This window comes from Lathyrus oleraceus, chromosome 6, assembly GCF_024323335.1.
Source record: "Lathyrus oleraceus cultivar Zhongwan6 chromosome 6, CAAS_Psat_ZW6_1.0, whole genome shotgun sequence".
Lineage (NCBI taxonomy): Eukaryota > Viridiplantae > Streptophyta > Magnoliopsida > Fabales > Fabaceae > Lathyrus > Lathyrus oleraceus.
The window spans coordinates 496,737,666-496,765,102 of record NC_066584.1 but is presented as its reverse complement, the minus strand read 5'-3'; the positions used below and the strand labels follow the sequence as shown (position 1 = coordinate 496,765,102).

Sequence of the window (27,437 nt, the reverse complement as noted above, 5' to 3'; positions counted from 1 at the left end):
ACCAATTTTAGAGGCAATATATTTAATTTCTTTAATCTTAACCCAAATCATAAGCATACTTGATGTTGATGTTTGATAAAAGAATAATGACCATTAATGTCACTAAAAAGTAAATGCCAAAAACTCTTGTAAATTTTGAACCACTAAATTTGGCTTAAAAGCTTCAATATGACAACATCGTACTAAAGTACTCAAAGATCACACACTTGCTAACGTACGAAATTGCAAAATATTCTTCAAACTTGGACACTATTGGATTAGATACACATTCATTGACCACTAACATGTTTCTCTTATGTTCCTCATTTATATTATACATAAACCTCACTACCAAATATGTTTCATGTCAAAATTCATTGTTTCTTAGAAAAATCTTGTCATGGAGATGAATTCAGAGTACGAGGATGATGTTTTTTATGTAGAGATCAAGAGACAGATTCTGTTGTTGACATCCGAAGAGAATGAAGATTTTGTTGAAACTAGAAGTGTTAATGTTACTAATGATGGTTCAAATTATAGCATTGGGAACAGTTTAACAACACCGACACGAAAATTTTATTTGTGGGAGACGGAATCGCCGCCGATTTGGCTAGTGAATTTGTGGAGGAATGGTAAAGGTACCGGAGTGTTCATTCCTCAAGTTTCATGCAAAGAAAATCATAAATCAGGTATAATTTTACTGTATTTGATTCATGTCATAGAGATTTGACAAAGTTTTAGGTTGACTGTCGACGGCCTAATACAACTCCCTCCTTTTGTTCGGGCTTGGGAGAGGATTGAACAAATGTTGTACGAAAACTACTTGCGAGAATAGTTTCTTTTTGCGTTTTTGGAGTTCGAAAGTTAGCTGTCGACTGACTAACGTACGAAAGTCGTGTAGACAGATGTAGTAAAATAACCATTCCAATAGTTTTCGGAGTTCGAACTACTTGTGAGAATTGATTTTTTGCTCACTCTTTTGATGTTTTTGATTCTTTTGCAGAGAGAATGAACAATAGGAGGAGGAGGAAGACCTATAGACAAGTGGTGAATAAGAAATGAAGAAGCATATGCTGAGGAAAATTGAACATTGTATAGCTTGCTCATAAGAGAGAATAGGTTGTGAAAAATTATCTTTCATGATATATCTATGTACATATAATAATGTTACTAAAAGAGAGAATAGAATGAACTTGTGAAATTTGTTTAATGCAATTAGTTTCAAGCTTAACACTACCACAACATGTTCTTGAATGTGATAATATACATAACAATTATCAAGATTTGAAAACTAGGAAATATGAATATGTAGGTAATTAGATCGGCGGTTAAGGAAAATAAGGTTTCTTGTCGAAGAAGTTATCGTGTCAATTCCCTAGTACTATTCTTTAGGACATGCTAACCATAATGAATTCAGTGCTCGAATTCGCAAAATGTAGTCATTTATGACGAGGAGAGCGCGAGCAGCTTGATGCGCGGTCAAAATTCGACGCAACTGTTGGAGTGTTTGTTGCCTCAAGAGATCGGCCTAAGAAAGACAATGTTGACGAGATTTATATAAATGTTAGTCTCGATGAATTGTGGAATAAGCGAATATTCAATGATTAATTATACCTGATGAATGAAAGTCTCTAGTGTGGCTAGCTTGGCCATTGCAATGGCCATTTGGCCCATATACTCGGCGACATTTCCCGATCCGTTGGTGGTGGACGAAAGCGTTTCGGAAAGAGATTGTTGCAATGCTTCCATGCCTTGAGATAATGCATCCTCGGCTTGTTGAGAAGAATGCTGCAGATTGTAGATCCCCATCAACTGCTGATCCGTTAAAGGATCGATATGGTTTCTAACTATCTGAATCTCAAGTGGAAAAGGAAAATATAACGATCACGAATAAGTAAACAACGGGAACAGAATTAATAAATGTTCCGCGTAAGTTAAATATAAATCACCTTGAGAAGTTCCGACGAACGGTGTCCACCGAGCCACATGAAGCATCTTTCTGCAGGCGTAATCCACAAACCAGAAAGTATGTGAAATACGTCGGCTTTCGCACCTACGCGCTTCAATCGGTATAACTCATCATAATGCGTAATGACACCATCAACAAGAAGATGAAGTTCATTATCACCCATTTGTGAATTTAAAGCTGATCTTATGCCATTGATTAGTCGTTGATGCTCGTCGACCCAACGCGCATAGTCCATATCAAATGCTAACGCGCCTGAAGATTTAAAATACTTCCTCAGTCACATACTCACATCATAAATTGCAGTGAAAATATCAAAAGTGTTATGGTTTCTTCACCTGAATTACTGTTTCCAACGACTGAATGACCATGATCCGCTGCAACTCCGGTCGCAACGAATACGCTCTAGACGGAAAAATTATCCAAGAAAAACAGAAAGTAGAATGAGAATGAAATTAAATTGAACAAAACTATGTTATTATCTAATGGAAACTTTATAAGTTGTTGAACCTGCTGATGTACTTGTTGAAGCTCTTGCTCTATTTGAGCAAGCTTAAGTCGACTGCTCTCCAATTGTTGCACGTATGCCTATATAAAACCAAAACACGTAAATCATCCGAGTAATGCTATATAGAACGATTATTTTCACGAACTACACGGACCCGGACCCTGACCAGGGCCGTCTTAAGTTTTTGGAGACCTGTGTAGATTACGACAATTTAACCTAGACAAAACAACTAGGGGTCGTATTAAGCCATTGTTTAGCCGTGAAAACCACAACTACCTTTTTCCTTAATCGACTTTTCCTCGCAGCCTCGCGATTCTGAACCAGCCTCCGAAGATTCTAGAAAAACGCAACCACATGAACAAATACATTAACATCATTTGAATTGGATTAGATTGGATACACAAATTCACAATACAAGTGGATGAAGAAAAAGGCAAGAACCTTCTGCTCTTCAGACTTTTCCTTATTCCTACATTGATCCTTGGAATCAACAACCACAAGAGCCTCATTCTCAACACCATTGCACCAAGACACAGCAGAAAAACACTGCAATGTTACATGCATACATACAATTTCCAACATTACCTCTCCCTCATACATGATCAAACATTGATTTTCAATGAGAGAAAAAAAACTGAAAAAATGTACTTGATTGTTTTTATCATCGGCATCAATGTCTTCTGTTGAAGTTTCTTCAGTCTTTTGAGTGTTATCTCCCATGCCTGAAGAAGAAGCTGAACCAAAATTCTACACAACACAAAACATTGCATTTCATTTCAACCCTAAGCTTAGTAATATACTCAAAACTTTAATATATAGAAATTATCAGAGAAAAGAAGAAGATTAGTACAGTGTTGAATGTTCCATACTGCAAGTTACTTGCTGCAACAGCAACATTGTTAGACTTTGCACCAAACATAGAACCTGAATATGATAATAAAAAATGAAAAAAATATTCGGCCCCACTTATAAGCACATTGTTGAATATGAGATTTTTAACACTCGTCCTCACGCCCAGGACTAACATCTGGAGCGTGAAAATAAATGGTGGATAACAATAGCAGAATTATCCTCACGTCTAAGACTAGACTCTGAAGCGTGAAAATAAATGACGGGTGGTCTGATAACGGAAACCGTCCTCAGGCTCAGAATTAGACATCTAGAACGTAAAAATAAATGGTGGGTGGTCTGATAATGGAAACCATCCTCACGCCCAGAATTAGACATTTAGAGCGTGAAAATAAATTGTGGATGGCCTAATAGAAGAAATCTGATAGCATGTGGTCCAACAAAAACCGTCCTCATGTCCAGGACTAAACATCTGAAGGGTGAAAATAAATGGCGGATGACCTGATCACATAAACCATCATCACATTCAGAAATAGATATCTAGAACCTAGAAATAAATGATGGATGACTTGATAGCAAAACCTGATAGCATGTGACCTAACGGATCTTAAACCAGACTCAGACACCATACCGTGTTAAAGAATGTTGAGAATTGTGATTCAACCTAATTTATCACTATAAAACCGACTATTAAGACGAGGATTGTCTCAATTATAAACACATATTGTGAACATATAAACACATGATGAGAGTGACAGGAGATAGAGAGAGAGAGAGTTGAGCTTACTTAAATCAACAGCATAGTGTTGTTGAAATGAAAGATGAGGATCAAAGAAACGTGTTGGATTAAGATTGGATTCATCTCCCCTGTTTCAAAACAGAGTAACTCTGTTTTTTCAGCTAATAAAAAATATTGAAAAGACAAAAAAAACAAAAAACAATTTGTAGTAACTTGTTAACTACCTCAACAAGAATGAAGAATGAGAATAGAGTGGTGAGGATGATTCAGTAGTTGCGTTGAGCCTTTGCATGTTTTGTTTGTCTTTAGCTATAATAACAAATCACAGAAACATGATCAAGTAGTGGATGCAGAAAATGGAAATTGTAGTGTGTAGAATAAAAGGGTTTTGTTTTGTTTTGTTTTTTTATGATGTAACGTGGAAGAGAGTGTTGCGTATGAGTATGACAGTTTTCTGTTTGGTGCATTTATTAAACATTGAAAAAATGTGTCATATTTTTGGAGACTTACATCATTGATCAGAGGAAATAATAAAAATGGGACAATAAACGAGGAAAGATTGGTCGTTTGCATGGTTCTAGTGTCAGAGAGTTGTGAAATGAAAACTAGAGTAGACTACAGTACTAGTATTTGATAAAAATGGATATAATGAAGTTTAAATAATCACTCAGACCTACCTTCATCATAGACTCATTCTTGCTTTAGTAGTATCCCTAAAGTGATTTTCTATAGTTTTTTTTTAGAATGTTTCTATATATATATATATATATATATATATATATATAATATATATATAATATATATATATATATATATATATAATATATATATATTATATATATATAATATATATATATTATATATATATATATATATATAATATATATATAATTATATAGTAATTGTTTCTTTTTTTTCATTTGCATTATTATTAATAGATTTGAAAAATTAAGGGTGTTTATGATTACGGGTCTGTAGCGGTAAATTCATGACCATCAAGCTATGGATAAGGTAGACGTCAATAAAACCAGATTCGCTACCACGTTTTTATTGTTTTCAAGGGAAAAAGGAAAAAGAACGAACAAAATTCAAAAGATAAGAAGTTTTCAAATCAAAACTAATAAAATGCCACAAATTACAGGTAAGCGGGTTGATTACACAAAGGGAGGATGCTAGGCACCAAAAATGTCCTAGGTACTCCTAGGAACTTTTTTTGGTGTGCATATGTATTTTTGTACAAAAGATGTTTGCAATAAATAGAGTGGAGGGATGAGAAAAGAATTCATTAATTATACTTTTGTGTTTGACAAGACCTTCGGACTTGTGTCTACGTACCAACATAAAATGAGGGATCAAAACCTCGTAGTTCGTGGTAACAATTTCAAAATGAGTGCATTGCTTTTAACAAAAATTTAAGTTTAACAAAGGCACACGAGGCCTAACAATGGTTTGAATGAGTGTTAGTTCTTTTTGTATTTTAAAATTTTAAGTCAAGTATAGTTAAGTTCATTTACAAGTTTTGATTAAGAAAAGAGTTTAAAAATGTAATGACATAAGGCAAAAGTTTCTAATTTGCAAAATGGTCTAAATTTAGAAAACAAACACAATCAAAGAAGATTTTAAAAAGAGGGAGAGATTTGAAGTTAAAGAAATGGGGAGGAGATGAAGAGACTAATCCTAAGCACAAATTTAAAAGTTAAGAGTTGAAAAGATCTAACCAATGGGCTGCAATCCAATAGACAAGAATGTCATATAGAAACCCAAATTTCCCTTGGACTTTAGAATAAAACAATGTCAATACACAAATAGTAAGATGAAGAACAATGCATCAAATAAAGATAGCCACATCCAAGCTTAGCAACTTCATGATCTTCTTCATAATCTTCCATGTATCAGATGACTTCAAAGATGAGCATTAGACACAGGTTCAAAGTAACAACTCCAAAAGATCATGTTGCAGATAAACTCAAATGGGATCATAATAATTGCATCAGATGAAAGTTCACTTCACAAGCACTTGGTTTCATGAAAGTTGGTATTGGCCAAGTCCTTTTGCATAAGAAGTGTTGCCTAATTCTAAGTCCAATGTCTCAGAGCACACCAACAGTCCACACAAAATGTCTTTTAGGGTTTTTTGTTGTTATTATGTACATTAAGGTCAAAAGACCACAAACAAGTATATACAATCACAAGATATGACTCAAATGAGCAAAGTGAAAATGACATTAAAGTAAACAAGTTAAATTGTATGAATAATGGCAAATGAATAAGAGCTCAAAATTAAAGTGCATAAAAGATAAATGACTTGAAATTAAATGTTAGTTGTTAATTGATTAGAAGTTAGTATTGCTTTTGCTTTTGTTTTGTTTAAGTCATTCTTTGAAGAACACTCAACCCACTATTCACAAGCATGAATCCTTGAACCAAGACATCTTCCAAAGGAAGGAAAAAAGGCAAAGTTTCCACACAATACCATGAAAGAGGGGAGACTTACAATCTCACTTACTAGAATGCTATGCCTTTTGTGTCACAAATTTAGCGTTATGTTAAGCAATCGTAATTGAACTTATGTAGAAGTCACAACTATTTGAGGCTGGGCAATAGGAATTTTGGTGTTAATGCATGTTAGAGACATAGTATAATGGACTATGCTCCTAAAACATACCACACACAAAAAGAATATGCAAAAGAGGTGGGCCTAATTTCATCCACATTTATGTTGATTTTGCAATCAACTAGCCTTAGGATATAGAGATGTCATAGGTCCATGACATGAATGAATAGAGAAAGGGATTGAGATGAAGAGGGAAGGAGAATGGAATCAACACAAATTGGTCAAAGGAGGACTTTTATCAAATTAAAATCATTCATTCATTTTGGGAGATGAAATGTATAATTCATCAATCTCCTAAATCCAATGATTTTAACTCAACAAAGTCAAATCAACCTTGACCAAGACCCAACAACACAAGTCCAATTCAACAAGTCAATATTAGAAGCTCAACACAATTTATTTTGCAATTAAACAATTAAAATCAATTAAATAATGCATTAAATTAAATTATGGTTTGTCAAAATCCTAAAACCTCATCAAAACACCAAATAAATGGCCATGAGATTTATCATAGGTCAAACAAGGTCAAAGGACCTTGAAGAAAAAAATTCATAATTTTTGGAAACTTCAAAGTATTTTTAAACAATTAAAAATATTCACAAAATCAATTAAATCATGAAAAATATTAATAATGATCCAAAAAATAATTTTAATTCAAAAAATGAAAGAGAAATTTATTTAAATTTTTTTGGTGAAACTCTCATATTTTTTGGATCAATATTAAAATTAATATGAATTAATGAAAATAAACCAAAAAAATGAAAATAAAAAAATGAGAAAAAATGTGGACCACTTGATCTCCCTCATTAATTGAGGTGGTAGATTAAGTGGCTGCTAGCGCGCATTCCACCATAGTCACGAGTCAAAGCGTAACACAAGTGGTAATCAGTTTCAACGCACGAGATTAGAACATTTCAAATGGATCAAGTGGCTCAGATGAATGCAACTCACCACTGGAGCCAAAGCTCCGGTTTCCTTCTCCGGTAAGCTTCACCGGACTGGTTCATCCACAACCATCACCAAATTAAAAATAAGGACATGAATTTAAAGTAAAAATGTCACTGGGCTAGAATCTGGCCTCAATTTATCCTAACTCCAAGTATATTGAGAGATACAAGGAGTTGAAATTTGAGGTGCACGATCTGAGTTGCTTCAATTTGACCTCAAAGCAACTCAATCTTGTTGCCTACATTGGTAGGACTTCAGACAACCAAAGATCCAAGAGAATTATGGAGAATTGAGTGAGAATCAAAGAGATGAAAATTCTGGAAAATACCTTCAATGTAGGTCTGTGCGCGATAGATCTTGCTCTTGCTTGCTCTTGATCTTGCTCAGGACACTTGGTAGAGTAGAATTGAATGGATGAAAATCTCGGGACTCTTGGAGTTTCAAATCTCAAAACAGTGAGATTCAAACTCAATCTCCAATGAAAATTATCAAGGTTATCCTTTGAAATGAGAGGGTTTGAAGGTATGGATTCAAAGTTGGCGCGCAGGGTCCTTGTTTCTGAGCATAGAGGGCTCTATTTATAGCAAAACCAATTGATATTTGCACACTTGAAATGGAATCCAAAAATAACAATTTACATTGCATGGGTGCATGGGTGTGTAACAGACCCATGAAATCACTTCTTCTGGTCCATAATTGAGTACAAGCCTTGCTGAGATCACATTGGAATGTTATGCATTTGTGTATGGAATGTTTAAGTTCAATTTGTGCCAAATGATCATTCATTTTCAAGCCACGCGCAACCCATTCAAAAATTATCCAAAATGGATGAAATTGAACTTTTTGGAAAGGTTAGATCAAGAGGAACAACTTTCATGTTGAACACTTTTTCATTTGAAGCTTGGATCATGATGAATTTTGAGGCGAAAGTTGGGAAAATCAAACATGTCAGAAAAAATTCTAAGTGTCAAGCCATATGTTCACTTATTCCACCTTAGCTAACTTTTTATGTGAGCTTCAAATGAGAAAGGTTCCTTCATAAAAGATGTATCTCTCTTAAAGTACTTAAAAATGGTCATAAAGGTTACCTAATTTGGATTTAATATGAAGGAGTTATGCATTTTTGAATTTGAGGAAAATCACCTGTTCAATGGCATTGGTACAAAATGACCTATAATGTATCCTCATATCACATGCACATAAAAGTTGAATTTGCTCTTCCTCCAAACATAAAATTTGAATTATACATCTTGAATTTTATTGTTAAACTTGGAAATATTTCATCTCATAAAAAATGAGCAAGTTATGGTGTTGGGAAGTTGACCTCCAAATTAGGGTTTAGACAAAATGACCTATAATATTTCACCATAAAAAATGCCTTTCAAAGCAAAACTAGCTCTAGACATCAACATGAGTTTGGAATGTCATTTAGAGTAACTTTTCTCTTGGAATCATTTTCATATGACAAAACGTATAGGAGATAGGGTCTAGGGAACCTAGTTTTGATCAGATGAATTCCTCTGGTCAACCACCATCAACCAACTTGGTAACTTGCAATTCTCTTGACCTTTGGGACTCATGGGAGATCATATATTCATAAGATGATGAATTTTGAAGTATCCCTTGAATTTTTTGATCAATTGTTAAAGAAGCTTGTTGAAGAAGTTTCACAAGATACCCAGATGAATTAGGGTTTCCAAGGCAAACCATCTCCAAACTCTTGATGATTACTTTGATAAAACTAACATGTGAATATGATTCCTAGAGCCATAGTAGACCACTTCCTGATTGAGCTCCTTGCATCGAGGGTCTTAAACCCTAGATATGAGCTTGATGAATCAAAGGTGAGCATGTGCACTACCTACAAAAGAGTTAGACAAATACAAAGACATATATTTGGTATTTTGGTTAGTAAATGATAAAGATACAAATTATGATACAATCAAATAGTGCTTGGTGATCTCTCCCAATACAAACCCAATGAATGAGGGGTAAGGAGGATGCCAAGTTGTGATCCTAATATCAATGCACATGATGAGAAAACATGAGGGATCTTAGGGTCAAAATTGGGGTCTTACAACTGCCCCTATTTAAGGACGTTCTAACTGAGGAGATGAAGGTTAAAATATTTGTATCGACTTAGTAGAATGGGCTTAAATAACAACATATAGAAACAAATTTTGGTCCTTAAGAGACCTCATGATGCATATGATATGAAATGTTGAAATAATCTTTGTGGGGAAATGTTGCCACAAAGGAAAAGAATCTGGAGAGACCGAAAATCCACAGGAGTATAATGCATTCCATAAGAAAAACTCACTAGGGAGACAAAGACTCTGGGGGGATGAAAAGGTTGCGCGTAGGCCAGGCTACGACTTAAAAAACAACTTGGGGGACTAGAGGGATTCCGTGAAAATAAATCAATGGAAAGACTCAGCCAGGGAACAAAAGGAACATCTGCATGGGAAACGGGTAGATCAGGACAAAGCTGAAATACTCGAACCAAGCAAGAAACAACGATTTCACTAAGGAAATGCGCACTCAAACTCAATTGGGGAAGAAAAGATCTTCAACACAGGAGGAGCAGAAGTCTATTATCCATTACAGGTTGCTGGGTAAAGGAATAACAAAAATATGACAGGGAGAACATTTGTTACCGGTTAGGGTAAACATATCAAAGATGACTCTTTGAAGGAAACCAGGAGGTGTATTCATTACCGGTTACTGGGTAAGAATAAACTGTCGGGAAAAAGCCAAAATAGGGTTTACAACTACTGGTTAGTGGGCAGAAAACCACAAAGAGAGAGAATATCCGTCACTAGTTAAAGTGAACATATCAAGGATAGACTCAAAGGAAAGAAAATCCATCATCGGTGATCAGTCACCATTTGCATTGAGTTTTCATTACTGACCCGACATGAAATAGAGTCTTTTGACACACTGTGCAAGTATTTATGATACGTTTCGAGTTAGTTTTACTTCCGTCATTTTATTTAAAGCATTTTTATCATTGTTATGTTTTACTTATATTTTAGTGATTTTATGCGTGGGATGGCTGTGTTTTTATCTGACAGGTCCAAGTAGAAGAACCAGGGAACTCAGAACGAGACAATGCGAGATTCCGGAAAGCAGATAAGCAGAAAACCCCGGTACAAGAGGCCTGACACGGCCACCCGTGTCAGCTGACACAGGCCGTGTCAGGCAAGGAAGGACGTGTGAAGAAAAATAGTAGCATGACACGGCCACCCGTGTCAGCTGGCACGGGCCGTGTCAGGCTGGCACGGGCCGTGTCAGGCGCCTCCACCAGCCGTGTCACCCCATGCCAGGGGCGTGTCAGCCAGGACAGTAGGCTGACACGGCCACCTGTGTCAGCTGACACGGGCCGTGTCAGCCAAAGCCCAAAAATTCAGTTTTTCTCGGGCTTTTGTTCGTCGGGCTTTTTCAGAGATATTTTTGGACATGTCTAACTGCTGCTTGGAATTTTCACTATAAAAGAGGGTCTTCTGCCAAAGGAAATATCATCTTAGAATACGGCAAAATACAGTATTGTGAAGCAATCAAGTATTACAGAGATCAAGGCATTCAGATAGCTGAAGGTTTTCATGAGCGGAAGCGATTGAAGATCAAAGTCATCCAATTACTTGTAATGTGTAATTTTTATCTTGAATTTGTTTTAAACAATATGAGTAGCTAAACCCCCCAATGCTAGGGGGTTTCCCTGATTTAGAATTGTAACGAATTTGAGTTTACATTTGCATTTATAATATTGTTTTTACAGTAACCTTTTGATGTGTTTATTGCTTTCTCTTTCGGACCAATCGAGATTGATTTGTGGTTATCAATTAGGCTGAACCGCCATTGATAAGGTTTTCATAAGGTTACTCTACAGTAGATATCACCTAGGACTAGGGATACCCTGTATGAACTAGAGTATTCTTGATATTATACAACTTAACTTCATCCTAATTGGCCATGGACATGGAAATTAGGGTAGATTGATTAAAGGTTTTCTCACCAAGGACTTGGGAGAAAATACCCTTAAGAACTGGTAGTAATTGATATTTGTTGATGCAATAGTGACTCAGAGTTGTTACAGGGATAAATCATACACCTTCCCTGGCATTGTTCCTTTTTCTCTATAAACCCTTATTTTCATCCTTCTTTACCTTTACTTTTATTTTTATATTTTTACACCTAAAAACCAAATTAATACTTTTTGTTTAATTGAATGATAATTTAAACTCAATATTGACTTGCAGTCCTTGAGATCGACATTCGGGAAATTTCCCCATTATTACTATAAAAGGTAAAATGGTACACTTGCTATTTTCCCGATCAAGTTTTTGGCGCCGTTGCCAGGGACTGCCAAAATATAAAGTTTAATTTTAAGTTCAATTCAAATTTTGTTGCTCTGCAATAAAATTATTTTTCTGTCATTTATATATTTTTATTCACTAATCTATGTATGCGAGGAGAGCCCTTAGTAGAATTTCTTTTTGACGCAGAAATTGAGAGAACCCTTCATAACAAACATAGAAACGCTAGATTGGATTCCAAAGAAGAAGTTCCCTCTGATCACTCAGATTCAGAAAGAGAAACTATGGCTGAAATTCCTCCAGTTCCACCGCCTCCACCTCAGGAAAGACTCCTAGGTGACTATGGAGGGGCAAATGCACCGGGTGGTAGATTGACCATTGTCAACCAACCGGTGAATGTGATGAACTTTCAACTGCATCCTAGCATAATCAATCAACTTGAGAGAAAATCTTTCACCGGAAAGGTTAATGAAGATGCCAACAAGCACCTGCAGAGATTCCTGACCATGAGCACCACCCTGAAAATTGATGGTCATACTGATGAAGCAAAAAAATTAAGAATTTTCCCGTTCACTTTAGTTGAAGACGCGGAAGAATGGTTCTATTCTCTGCCTGCCGGCAGTATCACATCCTGGGAGGAGATGGAAACTTCATTCTTAAATGAGTACTTTCCAGCATCAGTATTCCTGAGAAAAAGGTATGAAATTCTTAATTTCAAACAGAAGGATGGTGAATCATTGGGAGACACTTACAAAATCAAAAGGATCTTAGTAGCGTGTCCAACTCATAATATGGATCAGACCGAACAAATGAAGATGTTCGTTAATGGGCTGAAAATAAAAACAAAACAGTTGATTGATACAGCAGCCGGTGGCTCAACAAATTTTTCAACAGCCACTGGTATCAAGAGGATTATTGAAGCAATAACTGCCAATGAGCATCTAGAATTATACGATAGGTGTACTAGTCAGCCAGAGGGGGTGATTGATCTAAAATTAGAGACAAATAAAATCCGTCTAGAAGACACAGTTGTTGCCGAAGTAGACAAAAAGCTGAAAGCTATGAATATAGGTACTCAACAGATAGCGCAGGTTCAGCCAGCTCAGGCTAGCACTTGTGAGATCTGTAATGGACCTCATCACATGGTCTATTGCTTTGCTACTCCCCCCAAAATTGAAGAGATCAAATTCTTAAAGCAGAATAACCCCCACTCTAACGCTTACAATCCAGGTTGGAAGAATCATCCAAACGTCTCCTGGAAAGATCAAAAAGGGAATGTTCCACAACAGGGTCAAGGTCAATATCAGACTCAATATCAACAACAACAAGCTCCAAGGAAAGCAGACTGGGAGATTGCCATTGAAAACATGGCAGCTCAAAATAGGCAATTTGAAGAAGAGACTAGAAACAATCAGAAAAACACCACCGCCTCCCTAAAGAATCTTGAAGTTCAACTGGGGCAGATAGCACAACGACTAGCAAGTTCTTGAACACCAGGTTCCTTACCAAGTGAAACAGTTCAAAATCCGAGAGGTCAAGAGAATGTTAATATTAACACGACGAAAGAGAAAAGGGCTACTAAAAAGAAAAAAATTATATCACCGAGCGAGCCGACTAAAGAGGAAATTACAAAAGATACTAAATCGGTGATTAAGTTGCCCTGCCCGCAGAGAGTGACAAAGAAAGAACCTAGCGAGTCCGACTTTGAGAAATTCATGACAATGTTTAAAAGGGTTGAGGGTCGTATGTCTTTGTTCGAAGCACTCGAAAGAATGCCCATGTACAAGAAATTTATGGAAGAGTTATTGGCCAAAAAGAAACCAACCACCGAAGAACAGGTATCCTGGAAGGAACGGTATAGTGCAAACTCACTGGGGCAGAAAATTCCTAACAAACAAAAGGATCCGGGAAGGGTAACAGTACCATGCACAATTAAAGAAAGAACCTTCAAAAAGATACTAATATATTCTGGAGCTAGTGTGAATCTGATGCCATTATCAATCTATCACATGCTAGGTATTAAAAATATCAGTGATATAAAGACCAATATGAAGTTTGCGGATCACTCAAGAAAAGATGCATATGGTATAACTGAAGACGTGCTGGTAACAATAGAGGACTTGATTTTTCCAGTTGATTTTGTAATCCTAGACATACCTGAAGATGATGAGGCACCCATCAATCTGGGTCGACCTTTCATGCAGACAAGTCAATGCAATCTCGACATGGATCAGTGCACCTTAACTGAAATTCTGGTATCAGATATGAGATGTCGAAGGTAATGTCACGACACTAATATTTGAACAATATAAATAGGATAAAAGATAAAGAAACAATAGTGACACAAGCAATTGTTAACCCAGTTCGGTGCAAACTCACCTACGTCTGGGGGCTACCAAGCCAGGAAAGAAATCCACTAAATAAAATTAGTTCAAAGACTCTCAGTAAACAACTTCAAGTTACAGTCTTTTCACCTAATCTCTACCGGTGTGACTTCTATCTAAGAACTCTTAGATAAGAGACCCTACTCACCCCCCCCCCTCAATCACAGCAGTGATGTAAAAACAAATATTACAAAGAAAGAAGACACTCTTCAAGAACACATACTTGATCTTGCTTAAAAGCTTCAACCAAGTAAACACACACTCATGCTTCAAAGCTTAGAGTGGACAAATTACAACACAAAAGTCACTCCAATTCAATCATACCCAGGATGAATGAATAGCTCACAATACACAAGCTCACCCAAGACTAAAACCGTTATTCTCTCTCACTATTTCGTTCGTTTTCTTGTGTGTATTAAAACCAGGTTTCCATGCCCTTTAAATAGAAGCTTTTGAATGGGCTTGGACATCATAAAACCCTAGATCTATTTTCCTTTCGTATCTTCTTAACAGTTGATCGTATCTTATTGGAAAATAAATCAATTTAGTTTTAATTACTGCTTGAATGGCGCGTTCAATCTGTACATCAATCACACACAGATTTGCATGAAAAGCGCAATCATAAGATACATAACATTCAGACTGAATGTTCTGTATACACATGTCTTAACATCGGGTCTGACATCTCAGCTAAATCCTGCACAACCATATTTAAACACCCTGCAGGAAACTGATATCTCATGTCAAGACAACACTTGTGACAACTTGTGAAAACTCTAGGTTTTACCAAAATTGATGCCAACACATAGAACCAACAAACTCCCCCTTTGGCAAATTTTGGCTAAAACATACATCAGATCATATGTTTCACAAGAAAATAATCACAATATCAGTTCAGCAACAGAAGTAATCAAACATACATTACTAGCAAAAATAGCTACTAGTAAACACAAATTAATCACACATGCGCTTGTGCTCATAACACACCACCTCCCCCTCCAGCTAGCACTAGTCTGCTCAACACAGACAAAACACTTCCCCCTCATAGAACACCTCCCCATCTAACATCACCTTCAACATCACCTGTAGCATACAGTTTAACATCATCTCCAACATCATCTATAACATCAACTATAACATATAGTATAACATAACTACTTTAGCTACTTCTCCTCCTTTTAGCCAAAAGAGACCAAAGAGACAAAATAAATGTCTATTTAGTCACACAAATAGAATGTCAAAGCAGAGTGTTAAGTGTTACAGATCCAAGAAGATACACAGTTTTATACAAGCTGAGATAAAATCCATCAAACCAGAAAAATACATATCACAACAGCAGAACATAACTGCAAAAAAAAAAACAGAACAACCATCACAGCACAGAGAAAACAAAACACCACAAGAAGAGTGGGGGACAACTTCAACAAAAAGCTAGTTAGAGGAGCTTGAGTTTGTATCTTCATCAGCATCAGAAACAGGATTGCCACTTGATTCATCTTTAGTTGCAGACCTCTCACTAGAGGTTTGGGCTTCTACTTCCTTGGCATGTCCAATATTCTCTCTTTCAGCTTGTTCCGAGCTTGCAATCAGAGCCTCCAAAGCTTCTTTCCTGGCTGTTGCTACCCTTATCCCTGTATCCAACTCTTTACAAGTTTCCTTCAGCTCAGCAATAAGACCACCTCTTTGGGGCTGGCTTTTTCACAGCAGATGTCATGACAATGTCTTCGACATGACTGCCTTCAAACAATTTGTAGTGAACTGATAGAGGAGGTTTTCTTCTACTAGGAAGGTCATTTATACTCAGAATCCCAGGGTGTTGGCTCAGGATAATCCCACAAATCATTGAGGGAAAAGCTATATGCAGCTTTACTGCATTTGTAGAAGCATGTTTGACAATTTGTTCAAACATAAATCTACCATAATCAAATTTCAGCTTGGTTCCAACAACAAAGATAAATTTTCCAAGAGCATTTGAAATTGTGGAAATGTGGTTGGTAGGTACCCAATTTGCAGACCCTATCTTATGCAATATGGTGTACTTCACAGTCAGCTTCCTAGCAGGGATATGCTTTTTACTAGGCCACTCCTTCACCTGTCTTGCTGTAATTTCCCTATAGACCCCATTGTCTGTGGCTTCCAGTTCACATGAACCTCCTGTACCTCTTCCTAGAAACTTATTAATCACGGTGGGAGAAAAAGTTATACACTTCCCTCTTACAAACACTTTACAAAATTCCTTGTTGTTTTTATCAACAATATCTTCAGGAATGTTGACAACAAATTCCTTAACCAATCCTTCATAGCACTGAGATAACCCAACCACATTCTTCATTAACCCAACATTTTTAATTAGGTCCATGACCTCTTTGACCTCAACAACATCCTTGCCTAACTCTCTCTCTACAACCACCCTTCTTTGGATCACAAACTTCCATTTTGCTGCTCCATCTTCAAGATGGAAAGAGATATTGTCCAAGTGTACAACAACAACTTTCACAGGGGACTTCCTAACAGTTGTCCTCTTCACAAGGGAGATGTTAGGGACATCTTCTTCAACATCTTCATTAGACTCAGAAACTTCTCTCACTTTCCTCTTCTTCACATCAACTTTGCTCCAAGATTTTGAGGGACCTACACCAGTAGTCTTCTTAGCAGTTTTGGCTGACATCATTTCAGCCACAGACCTACCTTTTCTAGTCTTCATCCTCTTAGCCACACTAGACTTTAAGTGATGAAGTAAGATATCCTCTTGATCATCCGACCTATCATCCTCTAGGTCAATCACATTGTGTATGGAATCATGCTTCTCAGAATATGAAGCATTGGCAGTTGTAAATGCCACAAATTTTTTACCAGACAGAGTTTGCCCTAAAGAGCATAAACCTTCAACAACCATATCCTTTTCAGATCTAGAGGAATCATCATCCTTCTCACTATGAGGTTCAACCTCAGGAGAGGGGTCCCTTCTTGATAGAGGAGTAGAAACTCCCTTTACAGTATGTCCCTCATTGAGGATTCTAGTGACTAGGTTTCTTATGACACGATCAGTGTGATGCATGTCATCCTTAGAACTAGTGGCATGAGTAAAGCTAGAAGGGATACTAGAGCTGTTACCTTGAGTAGGGCATGCAGTGGAAGATGCATCCATGGGATGGTTTGAGTCAGGAGCTTCGCCTGGATAACAGACAGGGGAATCACATCTAAAATATCTTCATCAAGAAAGTCCATTGAAGGCGTTCTATCCTTGTGGGTAGGCTTAAGAGTTTTTGAACTAGATGGTGTTTGATGATGTGACATCTTGTTGTTTTTGTGGAAAGGTTTCAGTTGCCCTAGCAGAGAAGTTTGAGGAATACGCAGGGAGTTGGAAATGTTTGAGTAGAGGTTGCGTGTGAAAAGGTAATAGATGGTATTTCCAATACTAGGTGATGATTTACCATAAATGGGGCGCTTTATTTTAAGTAAGCAGACAATTATTTGATTACCTTTTCCATTCCAAATTAATTGCTACAAATTCTCATAAATACAAATCCCTAATTCCCCTCTTAGAAATTCAAATTGATTTGCATCCAAGGCCTTTGTAAAAATACTAGCTAACTACATTTCAGTAGCAACATGTTCCAGGGCTACAATTTTATCTTTCACTAGTTCTCTAATAAAATGGTGACGTATATCAATATGTTTTGTCCTGCTGTGCTGAATAGGGTTCTTAGAAATATTTATAGCACTCAGGTTGTCACAGTATAATGTCATGACATCTTGCGTGACATCGTATTCAGTCAGCATTTGTTTCATCCATACCAGTTGAGAACAACTACTTCCAGCTGCTATGTATTCAGCTTCAGCAGTGGACAGAGACACACAATTTTGTTTCTTACTAAACCATGATATTAAGTTATTCCCCAAGAAGAAGCATCCTCCTAATGTGCTTTTCCTATCATTAGCACTTCCAGCCCAATCAGCATCACAGTATCCAGTCAGCACATATCCAGATCCATGAGTGTACAGCATCCCATAGTCACTAGTGCCATTGACATATTTCAGGATCCTTTTCACTTGGTTTATGTGACTCACCTTTGGTTCAGCTTGATATCTAGCACATACACCTACAACAAAAGCAATGCCAGGTCTGCTTGCTGTGAGATATAGCAGACTCCCTATCATGCTTCTGTAAAGACTTTGATCTGCAGTGACACCATTTTCATCTTTAGAGACTTTCAGATGAGTAGGAGCAGGTGTCCTTTTGTGACTTGCATTCTCCATTCCAAACTTCTTAACACTATTTTTGGCATATTTTTTTTGAGATAGAAAGATATAATCTTCCATTTGCTTGACTTGTAGCCCAAGAAAATAGGTTAGTTCTCCTACAAGGCTCATTTCAAATTCAGACTGCATTTGTTTAACAAAATGTTCAACCATCTTATTTGACATCCCACCAAACACAATATCATCCACATATATTTGAGCCACCATGAGTTTTCCTCCTTCATTTTTGACAAATAAGGTCTTATCAATGCCTCCCTTCCTGTATCCATTGTCAATGAGAAATACTGTGAGTCTATCATACCAAGCCCTAGGAGTTTGTTTCAACCCATAGAGGGCTTTCCTCAACTTATACACATGTTTTGGAAGATTTGGGTATGTAAATCCTTTAGGTTGTTCAACATACACTTCCTCATTTAAGTAACCATTCAAGAAGACACTTTTTACATTCATTTGGAACAATTTAAACTTCAGAATACATGCCACTCCGAGCAGTAGTCTAATGGACTCCAGGCGAGCTACAGGGGCAAATGTTTCATCAAAATCAACTCCTTCAACTTGAGTGTATCCTTGTGCTACCAATCTTGCTTTATTTTTAGTAACCACCCCTTGTTCATCAGATTTATTCTTGTAAACCCACTTTAACATTTATTCCTTCAGGTCTTGGAACCAATTCCCATACTTCATTTCTGTTGAATTGGCCTAACTCTTCCTGCATGGCATTGATCCAGAATTCATCAGTTAAGGCTTCTTTGACATTTTTGGGCTCAATCTTGGAAACAAAACAACCATGTGAGATCACTTCCCTTGATCTAGTGGTGACCCCTTTATTTGGGTCTCCTATAATGAGATCTTTCGGATGATCCTTCTGAATTCTGATAGAGGGCCCCTTATTAATTTTGTCAGCTTCAGGTTCAGCTTGAGTGGGTTCACTCTCATTACTTTTGTCTAGGAGATCAGCTGGGGCATCATTTAGAGATGTCTCAACATTATCTGTGACATCAGTTTGTTGATTATCAACAACAACATTGATAGATTCCATCATTAATTTTGTTCTGGAATTAAAGACCATGAATGCTTTGCTGTTTGTTGAGTAACCCAGAAATATTCCTTCATCACTCTTGGGATCCATCTTCCTTCTTTGTTCACGATCAGTCAGGATATAACATTTACTACCAAACACATGGAAGTATTTGACAATAGGTCTTCTTCCTTTCCAAACTTCATATAAATTAGTTGGAGTCCCTTTCTTCAAGGTTACTCTGTTGTGAACATAGCAGGATGTGTTCATAGCTTCAGCCCAGAAGTGGTAAGGCAACTTCTTAGCATGAATCATAGCTCTGGCAGATTCTTGGAGAGTTCTATTTTTCCTTTCTACCACACCATTTTGCTAAGGGGTAATGGGAGATGAGAACTCATGACTAATTCCTTCAGATGAACAGAATCCAACAAATTTACTGTTCTTAAATTCTTTCCCATGATCACTTTTGATTCTGATAACCTGACTTTCCTTTTCTCTTTGAAGTCTTAGGCAAAGATATTTGAATACCTCAAATACATCAAATTTTTCCCTTATAAAATTTACCCAGGTGTATCTGGAGAAGTCATCCACCAACACATAAGCATACTTTTTCCCACCAAGACTTTCCACCTGCATAGGTCCCATTAAGTCCATGTGGAGAAGTTCCAGCACTCTGGATGTGGTGTCATGTTTGATCTTCTGATGTGACATCTTTGTCTGCTTTCCAATCTGACACTCCCCACAAACTCTTCCTTCATCAATCTTTAATTTTGGGATTCCTCTGACAGCTTCGACAGATATAATCCTCTTCATTCCTTTAAGATGCAGATGGTCCAGTTTTTGATGCCATAGTTTCACTTCTTCTTCTTTGGCTAGAGTACACATTGATGAATAACCAGTTTCTTGAGAACTCCACATATAGTAGTTGTCTTTAGACCTGACTTCTTTCATGATCACTTCATTTTTTTATTACTAATCAGACATTCAGTTTTTGTGAAGTTTACATTTAGAACTTGGTCACACAATTGACTGATGCTGATTAGGTTTGCAGTCAGTCCTTTAACAAGTAGCACATTATCAAGGTTAGGGACTCCAGGGCAGTTTAGCTTTCCAATCCCCTTGATTTCACCCTTTTCTCCATCACCAAAGGTTACATAGCTGGTTGCATGAGGATGAAGGTCAATTATCAGATTTTTGCTTCCAGTCATGTGTCTGGAGCATCCACTGTCAAAATACCAGTCTTTTTTGGATGAAACTCTGAAGGAAGTGTCAGCTATCAAGTTAGTAGCACCATTCCTAGGAACCCACTATTTTCTGTTGACAGGGATGTGGTGTTTGGGTCTAGGTTAATGATGAGAAGGACTAGGATATCCATATAACATAAAGCAGAATGGTTTTATGTGGCTAAATTTTCCACAGTAATGACATCTCCATCTTTGGTGTTTTCCTTTATGTTGTCCTTCCTTGTGATTTTGTGACACAGGATGTGACATCTTTGGTTTTCTACCAGTGTGACTACACTCAGGAGTGGATTCATTAAATCCAAGGCCAGACTTGTCTCCTGCCATTTTTCCAGTCTGGAGGATTTTGTCTAAGGTGTCAGATCCACTGTTTAGCATTCTGACATACTTTTTCATCTAATCCAGTTTGGAGTTCAAGAACACGACTTCAATCTTCAACTTAGAAATGGTTTCCAAGTGTTCTGTCTTCTCATCCTCTAGTTGTGTTATCAATTTCTTCTGATTTTCCACTTGTTGACACACTTCTTCGCTTTTGTAACATAACTTTCTGTAGGTAGTGGCTAACTCATCAAAGGTTACTTCATCATCACTTGAGTCTTCATCAGAACCCCATCTTCCAGTCAAGGCAGTCACAAGATTGGCAGACTCTCCTTCTGTTTCACTTTCATTAGACCAAGTAGCAGCAAGACTCTTCTTCTGTTTCTTGAGGTAGGTCCCACATTCATCTCTAATGTGTCCATACACATCACATTCATGGCACTGAACTCCTTTTCCTTGTTTGGACTTTTCATCATATTTTGTTCTTTTTCCAACATCATTGGACCTACTGATGTCAAATGAGTTGTTCTTGGCATTAGATTTTGACCTTACATCCATCCTTTTCAGGAGTTTGTTGAACTGTCTTCCCAGTAATGCTACATCATTTGCCAGATCTTCATCAATATCTTGACCACTTTCTTCCTCTTTCTCTTCAGTGTTTGACATGAAGGCTATGCTTTTGGCTTTCTTTTTAGATCCATCACTCATTCCCAACTCAAATGTTTGGAGGGATCCAAGTAGCTCATCCACTCTCATATTGCAGATGTCTTGAGATTCTTCTATGGCTGTCACTTTCATAGCAAATCTCTTGGGAAGTGACCTGAGAATTTTCCTCACTAGTTTTTCATCTGACATCTTCTCACCCAGGGCTCCTGAGGCATTAGCAATTTCAAGGATCTTCATATGGAAGTCATGAATATTTTCATCTTCTTTCATCCTCAAATTTTCAAACTTGGTAGTAAGCAGCTGCAATCTAGACATCTTTACTCTAGAGGTACCTTCATGAGTGGTTTTGAGAATATTCCAAGCATCTTTAGCCACCTCACAGTTGTTCACCAGTCTGAAGATGTTATTATCAACCCTGTTGAATATAGCATTCAATGCTTTAGAGTTTCCAAGGGCTAGTTCATCCTCCTCCTTGGTCCATTCTTCCTTAGCCTTCTTATCAGTTGTAACTTCTCCTTCCTTAGTAATAACGGGATGTTCCCAGTCTGTCAGAACAGCCTTCCAAGCCTTATTATCCAAAGATTTCAGGAAGGCTACCATTCGAGGTTTCCAGTAGTCATAGTTAGGTCCATCCAGAATTAGTGGTCTGTGAACAGATCCTCCGTCTCTATCCATAGTACCAGAAAGTAACATCCCAAGATCTCACCCAGAACCAGAGCAGGATGCCTGCTCTGATACCAATTAAAATTATGGTATTAGATATGAGATGTCGAAGGTAATGTCACGACACTAGTATCTAAACAAAATAAACAGGATAAAAGATAAAGAAACAATAGTGCAAGTGACACAAGCAATTGTTAACCCAGTTCGGTGCAAACTCACCTACGTCTGGGGGCTACCAAGCTAGGAAGGAAATCCACTAAACAAAATTAGTTCAAAGACTCTCAGTAAACAACTTCAAGTTACAGTCTTTTCACCTAATCTCTACCCATGTGACTTCTATCTAAGAACTCTTAGATAAGAGACCCTAGTCACTCCCCCTCAATCACAGCAGTGAAGTAAAAACAAATATTACAAAGAAAGAAGACACTCTTCAAGAACACATACTTGATCTTGTTTAAAAGCTTCAACCAAGTAAACACACACTCATGCTTCAAAGCTTAGACTGGACAAATTACAACACAAAAGTCAGTCCAATTCAATCATCAACAGGATGAATGAATGGCTCACAATACACAAGCTCACACAAGACTAAAACCCTTATTCTCTCTCACTATTTCGTTCATTTTCTTGTGTGTATTAAAACCAGGTTTCCATGCCCTTTAAATAGAAGCTTTTGAATGGGCTTGGACATCATAAAACCCTAAATCTATTTTCCTTTCGCAACTTCTTAAAAACTGATCGTATCTTATTGGAAAATAAATCAATTTGGTTTTAATTACTGCTTGAATGGCGCGTTCAATCTCCACATCAATCACACATAGATTTGCATGAAAAGCGCAATCATAAGATGCATAACATTCATACTGAATGTTCTGTATACACATGTCTTAACATCGGGTCTGACATCTTAGCTAAATCCTGCATAGCCATATTTAAACACCCTGCAGGAAACTGATATCTCATGTCAAGACAACACTTGTGGCAACTTGTGAAAACTCTAGGTTTTACCAAAGTTGATGCCAACACATAGAAGCAACATTAACCTTGAAAGTTCACGACATGGAAATAACATTGAATGCTATTGAAGACCATGAGCTAGAGCAAGATACAGAATCTCACTATCAAGTTGGCTTAATCAGGACATTGAATGCTAATAGAATCTCACCAATGCCATTAGCCACCCTGAATGGAAAGTCTCCCATCTCTATTCCAAAAACCAAGAGAAATAAAAGAAAACGAAAACAAGGTACGGAGATGAGGGTTAAAAAGGACTCGTGGCACGAAGGAATCAAGACAGAGAAAAGAGACAACATCCTGGTCTTGAGGTGCAACAAGGTTTGGAGCCTGAAATACCCCCCATAACAAAGGGAATGAACCGTCGAGCCAGGCGATGTTAAACGAAGCGCTTCGTGGGAGGCTAAAGGAGAAGAGCGATCAAAAACGCAGCGGAATTTAAAATTTCTCCTTTAATGATCCTTACGAATGGGCATGATCAGTGATAGAATTGTTACCTCTTGTGGCGATTGTAACCTTTGATGCAGATCTATGGAGCGATCACGAACATTGAATGATGAAAACGCCTTTACTCAGTCCACACGAATGGATTCCTTCAATCTTAGTGCTAGATTCTACGAATAAAGGCTTTGAGTGAGTGAGTGAGAGTGAGTGAGAGAGAGAGAGAGAGAGAGAGAGAGAGAGAGAGAGAGAGAGAGAAACGAAATTGCAATCGCACAAATGCTTCTACACAAGGGTTCTATTTATAGAACCACTTATGTGGGCTGCAAGCTAAAAAGCCCACTTAAGTGTATGTGGCCCATATCTTATAATATGCCAAAATCACTTAAGCGTATAATACCTTACCATATTTCGTATTCTACTTAAGTACACCGTACCTTACGATGTTCTACAATTCACTTAAGGGCACTGTACATTACGGTATTCCTTAGTTACTATATCTCACATCAATCCGTCATTTTGTGTGTGACCCTGTAAATTTTCGCGGCATTCGCAATTATATTAAATCACGTATTTAACATAATAAACAGTGAGCGGTATCTAGAAACACATCACTTCTACCCAAGACACGAAAATGTCATGTGATCTGACAAATCCTTTTGTGATAATACTTATGTATACAATTACCCTTTTGCCCTTACGTCTATATTGAACACAAGACATAAATCGTGCCATCCTTGTCTAGTTCAATATTGGGCCCATAGACATTTATCCTGTTACGTAGGATGGGCCAATTCCATCTAGGTCACTCATGTCCCTTAGCATGCTTCATGGAGTACCCATCAACTGTCTTTATGGTCATCCGGTTACGGATAATGTTTGATCAACAATAAGGCACTCGACTCTACATCTAGGGTCCATAGTGGTTTTAGGTCGAAGGTTGGTATACACCATTATCACCATGAGAATAACTTATGACACCTTGCATAACATTCTATATAGTATTCTCATAGCGGGTCAATCCAGTATAAATATTACTCTTAATATTCATACCTATGCTTAAGACTTGATAACTCCTTATCCATGATCCATGAGATGTGATCATCAGTCTATATACATAATAGTCTTAATGCTTTAATGTTATCCCACTTCACAATAAAGCTCGACTATGGATACTTTAAGAATAGTGTCCTTATGTTTAATGTGGTCTCATGATTAAGTCATACTTGATAAATTAAACGGACTATCTATTCTAGGGACTTTATTAGACAAACATAATAAAGAAAAAGCCTTTTATTATTAATAAATAATTCGATACAAGTACCAAAAGTATTGGCCTCTAGGGCTTACACCAACAATCTCCCATAGCACTAGAGCCAATCAGGCATACCCCTAATGCCCATAGATCTAGTATGGCCATCATGCTTCTGCTACGCAAGAGGCTTTGTCAGTGGGTCAGCAATATTGTCAAGTGTAGGTACTCTGCATATTTTCACATCTCCTCTATCTATTATCTCTCGAATGAGGTGATAACGCCTAAGTATGTGTTTGGATCGTTGGTGAGATCCAGGTTCCTTAGCTTGTGCGATAGCACCATTGTTATCACAATAGAGACCAATGGGATCCACAATGCTAGGAACTATGCCAAGTTCACTAATGAACTTTTTGATCCAAACAACTTTCTTTACTGCACTTGAGGCAACAATATACTCGGCCTCGGTTGTAGAATCAACAACTGTGTCTTGCTTTGAACTTTTCCAACTCACAGCGCCACCGTTTAAGTAAAACACGTAACCAGATTGCGATCTAAAGTCGTCCTTATCTGTCTGGAATCTAGCATCGGTGTATCCAATTACAGCCAACTCTTCCTGACCTCCATATATCAAGAATGAGTCCTTAGTCCTTCTCAAATACTTAAGGATATTCTTGACAGCTACCCAATGAGCATCACCAGGATCAAATTGGTACCTACTCGTTGCACTCAAAGCATACGAGACATCTGGTCGAGTACATAACATGGCATACATGATAGATCCTATTGCAGATGCATATGGAATCTTATTCATGCTATCCCTTTCTTCCTTAGTTGAATGGGATTGTGTTTTTGATAGACACATGCCATGTTGCATATGTATGAATCCTTTCTTGGAATCATGCATATTAAAGCATCTCAGCACTTTGTCTATGTACGTACTCTGACTTAGGCCAAGCAGTTTTTGTGATCTATCTCTATAGATTCTGATTCCTAATATATAGGCTGCTTCACCTAGGTCCTTCATAGGAAAAACATTTCCCCAACCAAGACTTTACTTGTTGCAGGGTAGGGACATCGTTTCCAATGAGTAATATGTCATCTACATATAATACCAGGAAAATGATCATACTCCCACTAACCTTCTTGTAGACACAAGACTCATCTTCGTTCTTGATGAATCCATGTTGTTTTACTGTTTCATCAAAATGAAGATTCCAGCTTCTGGATGCTTACTTCAATCCATAGATTGATCTTTGTAACTTACATATTTTTTGGGCTTCTTCTGGTATGTCAAATCCTTCAGGCTGTGTCATGTACACATCCTCAAGAAGATTCCCATTAAGGAAAGCAGTTTTGACATCCATATGCCATATTTCATAATCATGATATGCAGCGATAGCAAGTAAAATCTGAACATATTTAAGCATTGCAACTGGTGAAAAGGTTTCGTCATAGTCAACCCCATGAATTTGTTTATATCCTTTTGCAACCAGTCTTGCGTCATAGGTATGTACCTTACCATCTATGTCAGTCTTCTTTTTAAAGACCCACTTGCATCCTATAGGGTTAACTCCTACAGGAGGCTCTGCCAAGGTCCAAACTTGGTTTGTGTACCTGGAATCCATTTCAGATTTCATGGCTTCTAGCCACTACTCATACTCGGGACCAGTTATGGCCTCTTGGTAGGTCACAGGCTCATCTTGATCCATGAGTAATACATCACCTTGATCAGTTCTGAGATATCCATATCTCTCAGGTTGGTGACATATCCTGCTTGACCTACGTTGGTCTTGTTCTACTTGAGCAGGTTGCTCTTCCACAACTACTTGTGTTTCCTGTTCTAATTCCTCCATAGGTGTATCAATGCTTTGTGATTCTTGAATTTTTTCAAGCTCTACTTTCCTCCCACTGATTCCTTTGGAAATAAAATCCTTTTCTAGGAAAACTCCAGTTCGAGCGACAAACACTTTTCCCTCAGAAGGATTGTAGAAGTAATACCCTCTTGTTTCTTTAGGATACCCCACAAATAAGTATTTGTCAGATTTAAGCTCAAACTTAGTTGAAATTTGTCATTTCACATAAACTTCGTAACCCCAAATCTTCATGTAAGACATATGTGGTTTCTTACCACTCCATATCTCATATGGTGTCTTCTCAACATTTTTGGATGGAACACAGTTAAGTGTGTAAGCTGCTGTCAATAGTGCATGTCCCCAAAAAGAGTTTGGAAGATCGGCGTGACTCATCATGGATCG

At 37.4% G+C, this 27,437-nt stretch overlaps 2 protein-coding genes across 5 annotated transcripts; one reads left to right on the top strand and one right to left on the bottom strand.

Moving 5' to 3' along the window:
* The first annotated feature begins 288 nt into the window (after positions 1-288).
* On the top strand, positions 289-1,142 carry LOC127097366 (uncharacterized). The gene is made up of 2 exons (XM_051035866.1): positions 289-668; positions 983-1,142. The coding sequence occupies exons 1-2, from the start codon at positions 380-382 to the stop codon at positions 1,039-1,041; spliced, it is 348 nt and encodes a 115-aa protein (XP_050891823.1). The 5' UTR covers positions 289-379; the 3' UTR covers positions 1,042-1,142.
* A 25-nt stretch (positions 1,143-1,167) lies between these two features.
* Positions 1,168-4,443, bottom strand: LOC127097365 (transcription factor TGA2.3). 4 transcript variants are annotated; one of them, XM_051035862.1, is made up of 11 exons: positions 4,266-4,443; positions 4,090-4,169; positions 3,304-3,377; positions 3,102-3,200; positions 2,895-2,999; positions 2,730-2,789; positions 2,456-2,533; positions 2,284-2,350; positions 1,929-2,200; positions 1,594-1,830; positions 1,168-1,507 (listed from the first exon to the last, which is right to left on the bottom strand). In XM_051035862.1, the coding sequence occupies exons 1-11, from the start codon at positions 4,331-4,333 to the stop codon at positions 1,361-1,363; spliced, it is 1,287 nt and encodes a 428-aa protein (XP_050891819.1). In that variant the 5' UTR covers positions 4,334-4,443; the 3' UTR covers positions 1,168-1,360. The 4 variants fall into 4 exon arrangements, with proteins under 4 accessions (XP_050891819.1, XP_050891820.1, XP_050891821.1 ...); XM_051035863.1 differs by having other exon boundaries at positions 3,304-3,335; XM_051035864.1 differs by having other exon boundaries at positions 4,090-4,190; positions 4,266-4,389.
* Positions 4,444-27,437: the final 22,994 nt, after the last annotated feature.